Raw genomic sequence first — 14,374 nt, forward strand, 5'->3', positions numbered from 1 at the left:
GCCCCCAAATAACAAAGCAGGAGGAGTTGGCTGGTTGCTTCTTGACACCTTGCTCTCAGATCTGTTTAGAGGACCGATTAAGTGTAATATATTAAAAATCATTTTGTAAACTCTGAAATGTGACATGAATGGTAGCTATCATTAGATTTTGAAGGGTCTTGTGAGTCACCTAATCCAAAATGATCATTTGATGGATTAAGAAACCGGAGTGGAGACACACCCAAAGCCACCCAGCTGGCACGTGGCAGAGCCAGAACAAAGGCTTGGGATTACTCACTGCCGAGGCTCCACAAGAAGCTCTGGTTTTCAACATGTGAATTTCATAACATTATATATTTTTCACACCTATACTGTTTTCTTCGATTTTACAATTCTAAACATACATGATTCACAATTTTGATTCTGGCAATGCAATACTATATTTCGACCTCCTGATGAACAAAGGTTTGTGTTATGGCAGGCAAAACTGGAAACACCCTGGGCATTGTGCCTGTATTAACCAAACACTGTGTTCCTACACTCAAGAATGGTTTCCATTTGAAATCCATGAGAAGTCAAGAGCAAACCAGACATAACTGAGGACAGGAGACAAAGGAAAATGGCAGGTGAAGGGGAAGGTGAGGGAGGGAAAGTTAGAGTCGGAGGGGAAGGTAGAGGGGGAGGGGAAGGTAGAGGGGGAGGGGAGGGTAGAGGGGGAGGAGAAGGTAAAGGGGGAGGGGAGGGGAAGGGGAAAGTAGAAGGGGAGGGGAAGGTGGGGGGAGGGGAAGGTGAGAGAGGGAAAGGGAGAGGAGGAAGGGAAGGGGAAGAAGGAAAGGAGGTTTTCTCAGCACTGTATGCCATTTTCAGTGCTGTCTTTAGTCACTAAAAAGCGAGGAGCCTGGCACCAAGGTAAAGGGTAAAGCTCAATAAAGGTCATTTGCATGCATGAGAACAAACTGCTAAGCTTCCATCTCATGACCACAGCTGTGTAACTTGGTAGGCTGCCTCTCCTGCCTGGGTGACCAAAATGCTCAGAGCCAAATGCAACCCCAACTGCAGACCCCTTCGAACAGCCTGGTGGCTCTTCCCCTTGGTGTCACTCTTCATAGCCTCTTCATCTAATGCCTTCTGCCATAAATAACTTAAAAACATTTCAGGAAAATAGCAAAAGGAAAGTCAAAGACCAGCTTACAAGAAGGAAGGCAACAGAATGTGCAGTGCTTGTTTGAGGACAGCTCCTCCACTGTGATCAAGAAGTCTCCAGATTCTCCCAGGGTGTATCAGCCCCTTAGATTATTATTTCAACTCTAAACTTACCAACAGTGTCACACGGTTCATCTTTGTGTACACAGAAATCTGTCCTAAAAAAAAAAAAAAAAAAAAAAAGAAAGCCATTATCAGGTATATGCAGTATCCCCAAGACTGGAAGAAGAAAACACTGTCAATTAACCTCAAGTAGTCATCCTGCAATGTTATTGTTCCAGTGGTCACAGGCCACAGTGAATGATAACAAACAGCAGCGTTTGGCAACAGTAACCCATCCACATTTCCCAGGGGTAGGTCCACTTACCCCACATGAGAATCTTCTTTTACAGATGAACTATTCTATACATAACAGTTGCTGGAAGGACTCCTTTCAGCAGCTGAAAATGTTTTGGAAGATGTTTGCCAAGTCACTGATCAGAGACAATTCTCAGACAATAGCATCCAACTGCAGTGGCTTCCCCAAGCTACTCTACTTGGGCAGCAACTGGTTTTTGATGCTGTAATGACCATGCATCACTTTAACGAGAAGACAACAAAAAGTCATCTCTAAAAACTGTATTCCTCTACTATGCAGCCATAAAAAAGAATGAGATCATATTCTTTGCAGAGACATGGATGGAGCTGGAGGCCATTATCCTCAGCAAACTAACGCAGGAACAGAAAAGCAAACACTACATGTTCTCACTTGTAAGTGGGAGCTGAATGATGAGAACACATGGACACATGGTTGTACACACACACCAGGGTCAGCCGGGTGAAGGGGGCTCAGGGAGAGGGAGAGCATGAGGAAGAATAGCTAAAGGATGCCAGGCTTAATACCTAGGTGATGGGTTGATCTGTGCTGCAAACCACCATGGCTCATGTTTACCTATGTAAAGAACCTGCACATCCTGCACATGTAACCCAGAACTTAAAAGTTGAAGGATTAAAAAACTGTATTCCTTAAAGCTCCCCAGGATCCCCTGGGTGGGTGGGCATCTGTGGACCAGTGAGACAGCAAAGATGCTTGAAACCTGGTCCAGCTCCGGTTCTGCAGGTACAAGGGGTTCATCTGGCTTCCTGTGGGGAAGTCAGGGGTCTGGGCTCTTCTTTCCTAATGCTGGAGCATTCCTATGGTTCTTTATAAGTTCCATGGTCAGGGGTCGACCACGGAGGGTTGGCTGGGGCAGGACTCAGCCTGGGAGCCCTGTGAGGAGCCACAACCTGGCCCAGACATGGCCCCTCCCAGGCCCCACACCCATCTTCTCTCAGGGCCCAAAGAACGCTTGAGATCCATACATTTCATAACCTCACTCCAAAACCAAGGGAACTTTCAGGGAAATGGAGGATTATCATAAAGAGATGAAAAGGCCTAGTGACTCGATTTTTCCATCAGACTCCATTTTAGAAGATGAAGGAATAGGCGACAGAAGCAACACCGGCAGAGGGGAAACCAAATAAAATTAGGGGCATAGATGTTCTCACTGGCCCAATACCTGTCTAGCCCCAGCCCAATATTCAGCACCCTTCCCAATTCTGGTGTTTTGAGCGGCACACGCGCGCACACGCACACACACACATTCATACAAAGACCAGGCTGGCCCAGGACCTTGCTCCAGGGTTTCTCGGAGTTGTGAACAGTATATGTTTAAAGCTTTGCCCCATTGCCTCAGCTGGGCAAAGCGAGAAAGGGACCCAGGCCTCAGTCTGACAGAAGAGAAATGAAGCTGCTGGCCAAGGCCAAGGCAGGCGCCATTTTGCAGAGAGCCAGCCCTCTGGCTGAGGAGGACTCCACCTCCGCGCGTTCTCAGATCTAATGGCCGCCCTGAGGGGAAACAGGCAGTCTCGAATGACAGACCCCGAGGCACCACCCACTGCTTCACCTGAGGAAGAGGTGTGTTCAGCTCGGGAGGGAGAGCTACACTCAGAGGCCTGTCTTGAAAAGGTCAGCTGAGTCTGAATCTCTATCCTTCCCATTCAAGGTCCTTTCTCAGAAGAGAAGCAGCAAGCCACCTGCCTGCAGGGGCGGCTTTATCTCCAGGGAACCTGGCTTTGTTCCATTCATTATCAGGGGCATCCACTTTTTATGTCATCCCACTGCCAACTCATGTCAAACCGCTAAGCAGGGACTGTAGCGTTCACTTCAGGAATGAAAAAAGTGAGGGCTAGACTCGGCTCCCAGTCCCGACATCCACTGAAACTCCAAGGTGCATTCCTCGAGGCTGACGTGGATCTGCATGACAGGGCTGGCTTTGTGGGTGTCTGACCCATGCCCTGGGCTAACGCTCTGCTGTCGCGGGGTCCCATGTTTTCATTTTGCAGGGGGCACCACAAGTTACACAGGTCGTCCTGTGCATAACTCACAGCCAGGCATACAGTTGGGACTCAATAAATTATTTCATTAATTGACTGACGTTTCCAGATCCTTTCAAGGGGTCCTGCAAGCTACCCAGCAGCCATGGCCTCACCAGCATTGGAAGCCTGGGAGCATAACACCAAGTTCCACGGATACTTACTGGGACCTCACCACGAGCAAAGCCTGGCAAGAGGGTCCCTTGGCAGAAGGTGAAGGGAAGGGTGTCCCAAGGAGTTAGATGGTATTACGCTGGAGGGGAAGGTCTGGCCAGAGGGATCCTGGTGGTACAGCTTTGGGCCAGCTGTGTCTGCTGTGGCGCCTTTCAGGCACTCTCACCCGGAGCACAGGCCCAGGCTCAAGGAGGAGTTCTTGACTCCAGGGAGGAGTTCTCTGAGTTCTCGGCTTTCTGGGTCAGATGTGGAGCCCAAGGTGAAGCCCTCCTAGGTGCTGAGGCCCCCTGAGCCCTGGCGTCTGTGTGGGCTCCGTGTGGCCCCAGGCCCAGTCCATTCAGGGGTCCTTTCTAGTCCCAGCCACAGCTGCAGAAAACCCAGCTTCCACCGCTTCTGGCTCAGCAGCTCCTGCTGGACATGACGTCATCCTCACATTCTCCACAGCAGCCACTTAGCCACCTGTTTGTCAGGCAATGTCTGGGAGAATACACGGTTCGACTTGGTTACAGCCCGGAAGGTGAAAAAAGAACCTTAAACGGGAGGAAACCCTCACATTGGCCAGTCCTAGCTCAGGACCTGGAAGCTGTCCCCTGAGCACAGCCAGGCCTGTGCAGCCTCAGCTCGGGTTACAGTGGGAGGAAAGGACAGCTTCTCCAGGGCGGCAGCTGCCTCACACCCAATCTCCTTGTGAAAACATCAGCCCATTATTATCTCAACCTAGGGAATTACAGCTCTTTACCTCTAGTCATTAAACAAGGATTCCTGGCCAACTCAGCTTCCTGCCCGACTCCAGAGCTGCCTCCCCCGTCCTTGAAGGAGATCCTCAATTTAACATCTGCGAGGACCCAGAAGACAGGACGTGCACTGATCTGTTCAGTCGAGCAGCTCCACGGCAGCAGGTGAGAGGGACTGTGATTGCTCACGTAGCTTCAAGGCGTCAGCCCAAAATGCAGAAGAAAGCTCAAGCTCCCGGGCTGGCAACAGGTAACAGCTATGCAAGAGGCCAATCGCATTCCTCATCCAGAGCCCAGCAGCCTGCAGCTGACGAAACCTTGTTTTCTCTGTCCCTGGATGAAGACACTGCCCATGCCCCCAGCATCCTCACCCAGAACCACTCCCATGCAATTAGAATCCCTCTCCAATGTGTTTAGTTAGAACAGAACTTTTTACTCTGAATTTTTTTTATTGTGCTACATGAACATAAAATTTACTATCTTAACCATTGAGTGTAAAGCTCAGTAATGTTAATTAAATTCACACTGTCATGCAACCATCACCACTATCCACCTCCAAAACTTTTCTGTCATCCCACACTGAAACTCTGCACCCATGAAATAACTCCCCATTCTCCCTTCTCCCCAGCCTCTGGCAACCACCATTCTTTGTCTCTATGAATCCGACTACTGTAAGTACCTCACGTAAGTGGAATCATGCAGTATTTGTCCTTGAGGTTCATCCATGTCGTAGCATGTGTCACAATCTCCTTCCTTTTTAAGGCTGAGTAATATTCCCTTGTGTATATATAGCATATTTGTTTACCCATTCATCCATCGATGGACATATAGGTCACTCCCACCTTTTGGCTGTCATGAATAATGTTGCTATGAACATGAGTGTTCAAATATCAGAGTCTCTGCTTTCAACTATTTTGAATTTCAGTTCTTTTGGGTTCAGAAGTGGGATCATATGGTAACTCTAGTTTTGAGTTTTTGAGGAACCATCATCTGGTTTTCTATTGTGGCTGTACCGTTTTACATTCCCACCAATGGTGCACAAAAGAGTTCCAATTTCTCCACATTCTTGCAACACTTGTTATTTTCCATTGTTCTGTGTATTAGTCCATTTTCACACCGCTGATAAAGACATACCCAAGAATGGGCAATTTACAAAAGAAAGAGGTTTAATGGGCTTACAGTTCCACGTGGCTGGGGAGGCCTCACAATCATGGTGGAAGGTGAAAGGCAGCAGACGGGAAGAGAGCTTGTGTAGGGAAACACCCCCTTATACAATCAGATCTTGTGAGACTTCTTCACGATCCCGAGAACAGGACAAGAAAGACCTGCCCCCATGATGCAATTACCTCCTACCAGGTCCCTCCCACAATATGTGGGAATTCAAGACGAGATTTGGGTGGGGACACAGCAAAACTGTATCATTTTGTTTTACAGTAGCCACTGTAAAAAGTGCAAGGTGTAGAAAAGAACATTTTTACACAAAATATTTCCTCTGTGGTAAGTGAGAAGGGCGAAAAATGAAAAGAAAGTCTAACGCACAGCATCTTTGCAACGAGGGTGCGTCATGACTGCCGAGGTCTCTTTGTAAAAGGGCTAATACAGATGTCTTGTCAACAGTCATCTTGGTGACATTTATTGCCTCTAAAAAAATGCCATTCATCCCCAAATGCAGACTACTTACAAGTGCTTTCTCCGCTCAATGAAAGGAAATAGCAGGAAAGAGAAAACTTCTTCCGATATAGAGAAAATTATCATAAGCTACTAATTTTTTTTAACAAAACACCAGAAATTATAGATTTTCTATAGTATTTATAAAATCTATTTTCAAAGTAGAAACCTTGGGAGTTTAGCTGCATATTCCACAGATGATGTTGTTTAGAGTTCCTCTCTAGGAAAGTCTTTCAGACCAAATATAATTACCATTTGGAAAATCAGCTCCATTTACTTATGATCATGCACAGACACAGTTCCCAAGGACTCCTGCTTGCTCCCCAAATCGAATCCACTCTCAAATCATGGTACCCTTAACCTGAATGCTATGACACCTGGGGTATTCTACAGAAAGTCTCACAGTCCCCAAATGCCATTGCAGAGTGCCTCGAGCAACAGCAGCCTCTGGCCAGTGAGTGTGGGCAGCCACTGCTCTTGGGGAAGGCGCCCAGTGCTCACTGGAGTGGGCAAGTCCAGGTCAAAAGCATGAACCAGGTCATGTTCATCCCTTGGTCCCTGATGCCTGCTACTGCATTAGCCATGTTACAGACAATCAGAATTATTAAACAGACTTTTTCTAAAATGTCTCTTCAATAATTCTGATTGTCTATGATAGAACTTATATATGGATTATATATTTAATCATATCCTGTAGAAGCAGCAAGTGTTCTCCTAAGGGATTGTCACACTACAAAGCACACTGTTAAATGTGTAATGAAGCATACTGAGGGCTGGCAATCGACGAACCATCCACTGGAGTGAGCAGGCATCTATTTGGTAATGGGTGGTGGCCTTGTGTCTATTGTAGGAATTTTTTTTTTTTTTTTTTTTTTTTGAGACAGAGCTTTTTTCTTGTCACCCAGGCTGGAGTGCAATGGCATGATCTCAGCTCACTGTAACCTCTGCCTCCCGGGTTCAAGCAATTCTCCTGCCTCAGCCTCCCAAGTAGCTGGGCAAGTGTGCACCACCAAGCTCAGCTAATTTTTGTATTTTTAGTAGATATGGGGTTTTTTAATGTTGGCCAAGCTGGTCTCAGACTCCTGACCTCAGGTGATCTGCCTGCCTCAGCCTCCCAAAGTGCTGGAATTACAGGCGTGAGCCACCGCGCCTGGCCTATTCTGGGATTTTTGAAAGGAACGAAAACTGTATTGTCCGGTGTCTGGGGCTGGGGTCACAGAACTTCCCCAGATGACTGAGACATCATGGGGCTCAGAGTTTGTAGCACATGGCCTAAGAAATGCAACCAAAAGCCTTTCTTGACTCAAAACCAAATGTTAAGTGAGATTTAACTCTTTGTGGAGGGCCAGGCATGGTGGCTCACACCTGTAATCCTAGTACTTTGGGAGGTCGAGGCGGGCAGATCACCTGAGGTCAGGCATTCCAGACCAGCCTGGCCAACATGGTGAAACCCCCTCTCTAATAAAAATACAAAAATTAGCCAGGTGTGGTGGCACACGTCTGTAATCCCAGCTACTCAGGAGGCTGAGGCAGGAGAATCGCTTGCACCCAGGAGGCAGAGGTTGCAGTGAGCCAAGATTGCATCACACTGCACTCGAGCCTGGGCAACAGAGGAGACTCTGTCTCAAAAAACAAAAAACAAAACAAAAAAACCTTTTTGTGGAGAAACGAACTGCCCCCAAGCTAAAGATATGATAAAATTCTCCCTTCCACAACTTTACGTCCAAATTCACAGAGGAAAAGCAAGCATGCAGTTTGGAAAGTAGTTTCTTTAAATTAAAAAAAGTCGTTAAAATTCAAAGTTGACATATTCTTAGCAACTCTAATAAAAAGCTGGTATTTTTAATCTAATGGATTAAGTTATTAAGGAATATTTCTGTGTTTCTTGTAAAGGGAGAGTTTTGGTATGAACATGTAACACATTTTGTTTACATTATTAAAGTAAAGCAACCAAAGAAAAATCAGTGTTCCTCAAAGAGGGTTGAAACATAAGAAAAAAATGATATAGCCACATCGACATCAACAACACACAATAGTTGTATCCCCCAAAAAGAAATGGTCCAAGTCCTGACCCTCAGTACCTGTGAATGTGACCCTTCGTGGACAAAGGGTCACTGCAGGTGGAATCAAGGTAAGATGCGGTCACACTGGAGTAAGGTGAGCCCAAATCCTATGACTGTCATCTTTATAGGAAGAGGGAAGTCTGGACAGAGAGACACGCAGGGAGAACACCATGTGACAATGGAGGAGGGACAAAGAGGGACACAGCTACATGCCCAGGCATCGTACTTCCCTCAAAGGTAGATACCACCGTTAACCCCCACTTACTAATGAGGAAACCAAAGCCCAGACAGGTGGCCCAAGGTCTGATTTCCAAGCCTGAATCCTTAATAACATGCCTATTTCCTCTCTGAAGGGAAACATCTCTTCCCTTTCGCATGTCAGCTACAGGCCAAATCCTGTCTTACCTGGTCACAAACACAGCAGCATCCACCAGGGGCGGGTCGTCCTTCCCGCCGGGAACCTGGTTATTGCCAAGGTACCGTGCTCCTCCATACTCCTCGTTCTGCCAGTGACAGAAGCTCTCCAGGGACCGCTCACCATGGTGCCCAATGGACAACTTAGCCTAAAAGAAATCGGGACAGTTAGAGACACAAACGCCTGGGAGGCCAGAGTTTATATCCAGACTATGGCAAGGATGTTAAGGTGGAGGCAGTCACTCACTGAGACATCATTTGATGACTCACTGCCCTCGAAGAAAAGCCTAATGCCAGTGGGTATATGGCATAGATCCAGAGAGACCATCAGGGGCCTTATATAGGTGCAAATGAAGACTATGTTGTTTTTTAATAAAGCATCTTATTTTCTGCAAACAGAACAGTATCCCAAACCACACAATGCTCCCTCAGTCTCATGGTGATGGCTTGACTTGGAGGTAACATCAGCGTGTGGGAAGGCGTGCCACTGAAAGACCAGAAAAGAATGCTGCTGTGAACCCAAACTGGGGTCGAAGCTCTAATGTAGTTTCAGAAGGGAAGCCACGATGCCAGAGACCTCATCATCAAGCTTTTGCACATGTACTAGAGACTCCATACGAGACCCTCCAGGAGTGGAGGGGGATGCATGTGGGCTCACTGCTTAGGGTTCCTTGAGATTCTCAGCAGCCCACCCTCACACCATGCTTCCAGTACTGATGCCGGCTTTCCTCTCACACTGGCAAAACCACAGAGGGTGACGGACACCAGCAACTCCCTGGAGCCCTGCTTAGCATTCAACAGCAATTGGGAAGCTCCAGGCCAGCCACATTTTCTGCATGCTTGAAAGGTGCCTGTGGGACTTACCGGACGTTGTCGTAGCAGGACAAGCTTGGTCACTTGAATGTTAATTTTAATCCCCAGGCTCTGGTGCTGAAACATATTGTATACCTATCAAGACAGAAAAAAGAAATAAAGATATAAAGATAAAAAATTTTAAAAATACAGTAGTATCCTGAATGGGAACTTGGGACACAGAAAAGAGATTATGTAAAAATAAGGAAATAGAAATAAAGCATAGACTTTAGTTTATAACACTGCATCAGTACTGGTGCATTAATTACAACAAACATGCCATTCTAATATGAGAGGCTCATAATGGGGAAACTATGTATGGCAGTTCTCTGTACTAACTGATCAATTTTTCTGTACATCTTAAATTATTCTAAAATACAAATTCCATTCATAAAAAAATTTAAAAATCAACATTAAAAATATAGGTTGTATTCTTCCAGTACTAAAAAAAAAACTAAAGAATAATTACGTGAAATTCAAATGTCAGTGTCCATACATAAAGTCTTATTGGAACAAAAAATACATATGTGAGAAACATAACCCAGATTTTATTTAAAAAGTTGTCCAGGAAAGCCAAAAATGTCCTTAAAAATGGATTTGCCAAAAGAAAAATGTAGATAAGAGAAACCTCTAGAATCATACACATGTGTGCAAACATACATATACAGTATGCTTATGTATATGTATAAAGCTAAGCTGGAAATAGTTGGTTAAAAAACACACACACACACATAGGAAAGGTGGTTTTGAAAAAAAGAAAGGCCAGAAGGCTGAAAACTTCCATTCCGGGCTTTCGTGCCTGGGGCTTAAGGGGACCTTCATGAAGGGGCTGGGGGAGACAGATGCCTGCTGCTGAACGCCAGCCTGTGTCACTGCTAACCCTTGCCACATCCCACCAAGGCGGGCATCTCCACCACTCTCAGCTGGGAAACAGGGAAATCAGTTCATTGAGGTAAAGCCACCTGTGTGAGACCCACAGCCAGTCACAATGGTTTGATTCAAACTCAGCCCTGTCCAGCCAAAGGTCTACATTCCTTCTTTATTTCCTCAAGTCCCATTGTAACCAAAGTCTGTTACTGAAATAAACTGCAGTAACAGAAAAGGACCTATCTTTCTTAATTTTGCATATCTTGTTGCAGAACTTAATCGTAAGGACCTCAACATCAAGCAGTCACAGGAAAGCGATTCAAGAGGAAGAGAAGGGAAACCTGGAATAAGGCGAAGGAGTCAAAGTTGACGTGGATGGAAGAAGCCCACTGCAGCTGACAAGCCCCAGGTCATTATGACTCTGCCGAGTTCCTTTTCCGCAACGCGGAGAAAGCAGGATTGCAAGAGGTACGTGAATAGCGTACTAAAGGCGGTGGCGGTTGGAAGGTGTGGAGGGAACAAGAATGAGAATCTTTTGAATATTCTACTTGGTTTTTACCTATAGACATAACCCAGGAGGGAGAATTTTCTAGCAGGAACATTAAAACTTTCTCCAGCTGGTGCTGTGTTCACGCTATCAATACATCAGCAGCAGCAGCAAGCGACGAGCTCGGTAGACAGCATCGCCAGGGTCAACTCAGGCCAAGTGGAGCCGCTCAACACGGCCGCACCCAGCCCACAAGTGCTAGAAGCCAGGCACGCAGTGTTTGAGCATCTCCGTGACAAAGGAATCAGCTGTGTCACTGCTTGAATTTTACTCTTTGAAAACCATTACAGTTAAAAAAAACAAAAACAAAAACAAAAAAAAAAACCTATCTTTGTGTGACGTAATATTCCTTCACACAAGGAAAAATAGAACACATCCAGTTGTTCTGTTCTCACTTTTGTTATTTTCAAAATCTCCTTTCCTCAAGAACTAGCTGTCGTTTTCTTAATACTGGACCATCCACAAGCCAGTTCTGAAGTCATCCATTCATTACCTATCTCCAAGCCTGGGAGAGGAAGGGGGAGGCACCTAACTTGTTCCTGTTTTGATAGTTCCAGAACCATCCAATGGCTGTAATTCAAATCTTCCCTAAAATATTCAGCATCAGAATTGGGTCTAAACTGGTAAATTTCAGCTCAAAACATGAAAATTAGGAAGAATGAAAACCTGAAGTTACGAGGGAGAAAATTCAAGTTGCACAGTGTTCATTGAGATTGCACAGCACAATCTAAACACTGCCTGTCACGTCAACCCCAGTCAAAACCAAAAACATTAAGGAATACTACAGATTTAAAGAAGTAACATGAGAAAGCAATCCTCAGTGATATTCTGATATGCCACAAAAGGAAAGACTGCAAGGAACAGTGCAAGTTTCAGGAAGAACAAAACTGTAGCAACAAGCTCCCCTGTCAAAATCACCCATCTTCTCCTTGGCGGGCTGATGACAGTTCAGAGCCACGTGCACTCCATACACCATTAGCCCAAAGCTCAGTCACCTCCCTTAGAACAAATGCCACTAAAAAGATGGGAGATGGAAGGGGGATGCGAAAGTTTCGTGCTCCAGGGGCCGCGGGGGAGGCAAAAATGGGAAGGTGTTTAATGGGTACAGAGTTTCAGTTTTGCAAGATAAAAAAGCTGTAGAGATTGATTGCACAACAATGTGAACATAAGAATACTGAGCCACACAGTTAAAAATGGCTAAGATGGTAAATTTCATGTTAACTGCATTTTACTACAATTAAAAGTACAAAGTTAACTCATTAAAAAAATAAAGCTTCATGCTCTAAATAATGTTCTTTAGCAAGCCTTGTAAGAAGACATTTCCTCTTGACATGTAACTAGGGCACTGACATCCAAGAGAGCAGGTACCAAAGCCTGAGCACAGCTCAAGCACTTTGTCACCTGCCAGGTGCTGACCACAGGCTCTGACAAAGCTCAGAGCACAGGGCAAGGCGCACATTCAGAATCTCCCTTGAGGTCCTGTGCCAAGCCAGACGAGCCAGAAGAAAATCCGATGACAGCCACAAAACACAAGGCACAAGCCTCAAAGACATGTAACAAAGTCTCTGCTTTTCTTTTCCCATGGAAACTCGTGCTCAGGAGAAGTCTTCGAGGCAAGGGCTACATGATGTTTAGGGAGACACCTGGTTGGGGCAGGAACAGCACAGCCAAGCGTCTGGAAATTCTGTCTCCGGCGTCCAGCTCTGGCTGCGTCCCAGCAAGTGTTCAGCCCTGGCTGTGTTTGTCACATTTCCTTGGCAGCCTAGGGGCCTAGCAGGGTGGACCTGCTGCCAGCAGCACACTACGGCTTCTCTGGCTAGGCAATGTGGGGACACAGTAAGGGAGGGGCAGACAGGTACCATAGAAGGAGGCACAAGGAGAGGAGCTGCTCATCACACCAGGCTGGGCTTCACAAGGGCACCACCTGCCTGTATAATCCAAGGTCTCCCTAGAGCCAGACAGGGACTTGTGGGTGACACTCTTAGGTTGCATACACCGCTATTAAGACCCCCAAACAGGAGAAAGCTATGCTCTGTAGCACAGTGTCTGAGTGGGGTCCCCAAAGCAGCAGCACCGACGTTACCTGGGCACTTGTTGGAAACGCACATTCTGGAGTCCACCCCAGCCCCCACTGTATCACAGACCCTGGGGTTGGGCAGGCCATCTGTGTTGAACAATGCCCCTTCCCCACCCTGCTCCAGGGCCTCCACCCTCACTGGAGTGTGGGAACCAGAGTGCTCTAGCACGATGCTAGTCTTGCTGGTCACCAGAGAGAGGCTTATTGTCTCTTTCACATGGTAATTTAGTAAAATTGATGTCATTTTCCCTCGAAACAGAACTTGCCTGGAACAGCTCAGGTTTTTCATTCCATTCCACGGTCGTTAAGGAAGCTAAGAACAACCAAAGCTCTGTCAAGCGGCCCCATTTTCCAATTTGGCTGCCCACACCCACGGTTTCTGGTATCAGCACCACCTGTTTCCGTCTGCAATTTGTTCTTTAAAATATTCCTGCTCCTGTGTCACCGCCATCCCAACCAAAGGAGAATCACGTGACATACACAGGAAGCACCACAGCACATCCGGAAAACCCACAACAGTGGGACCAGAGCACCGCTCTGCAGCTTGGGTCAGCTCGGGCGCCCGGCTCGATGGAGGCTTCACCCTCCACACCTACCTGCACAGGTGAGGGGTTTGCCAGGGACACAGAGCCAGGAGCCGAACTCCATTCCCCCAGGTAAGAGGCAGGCAGAAGCATATTTTAAAACACTAACCAGAGCACATCACTCTTCTGCTTAAGCCCATGCAGCAGCTTCCCACTGCCTGGAACAAAGCTGCTTTCCACACCCTGGTGTCCCCGCCTGCAAGGTCGGCCTGTCCGCTTCTCACTGTGCCCCCACCACCCCCCCATCACACACAAGCAACCAGCTATTTCTGTGCTTCTCCAATGCCAGCCTGACCACCACTGGCTGGCTGCTTATGTTGGCTTAACACCTTCCCCTCTAAGACCACCTCACTCCTCTCAGAGAGATGACCCTGAAACCTCTGTCACTGCTGTCACCTGGTTCTCTGCATAGCACTCACCATGCTCTGGTTTTCCTTCTCACTAATGTGCATGTTGAATGCTGCCTGTCATTCCTACTACATGAGCTCTGTGAGGATGAGACCTCTAGTGGTCCCTACTCTATCCCAGGAGAGGACACAAGGGTCCTTAGCATACACTAAGTGTGTCAATTGTTTTTATATTGCTGGTGAAACAAATATAACATAAAATTTACCATCTCAACCATTTTTAAGTGTACAACCATGTACTTAACTGTAGTGTTAATTACATTCATGTTGTTGTACAATTAACCTCCAGAATGCTTTTCATCCTCCAACACTGAAGCTCTATACTCAAGAAACACTAACTCCCTGTCCCCGCAACCCCACCCTCATTCTATGACTTGGATACTGCAGTTACCTCATGTAAGCAGAATCATT

The 14,374-nt window shown here is 46.5% G+C and overlaps 1 protein-coding gene across 7 annotated transcripts in view; it reads right to left on the bottom strand.

Moving 5' to 3' along the window:
* The window catches only part of ADAMTS17 (ADAM metallopeptidase with thrombospondin type 1 motif 17), a 363,322-nt gene that overhangs the window by 276,729 nt on the left and 72,219 nt on the right, over positions 1–14,374 (bottom strand). For all 7 annotated transcript variants that reach the window (XR_012415486.1, XR_012415487.1, XM_015453452.4 and 4 more), the window contains 3 exons: positions 9,494–9,577; positions 8,621–8,778; positions 1,297–1,340 (listed from right to left, as the gene is read on the bottom strand). Coding sequence is in view for 4 of the 7 variants with exons in the window: in XM_015453452.4 (XP_015308938.1) it covers positions 1,297–1,340; positions 8,621–8,778; positions 9,494–9,577 (286 nt within the window). In the remaining 3 variants the exon portion in view is untranslated. The remainder of the gene's footprint in view (positions 1–1,296; positions 1,341–8,620; positions 8,779–9,493; positions 9,578–14,374) is intronic.

This window comes from Macaca fascicularis, chromosome 7 (assembly GCF_037993035.2).
Source record: "Macaca fascicularis isolate 582-1 chromosome 7, T2T-MFA8v1.1".
Lineage (NCBI taxonomy): Eukaryota > Metazoa > Chordata > Mammalia > Primates > Cercopithecidae > Macaca > Macaca fascicularis.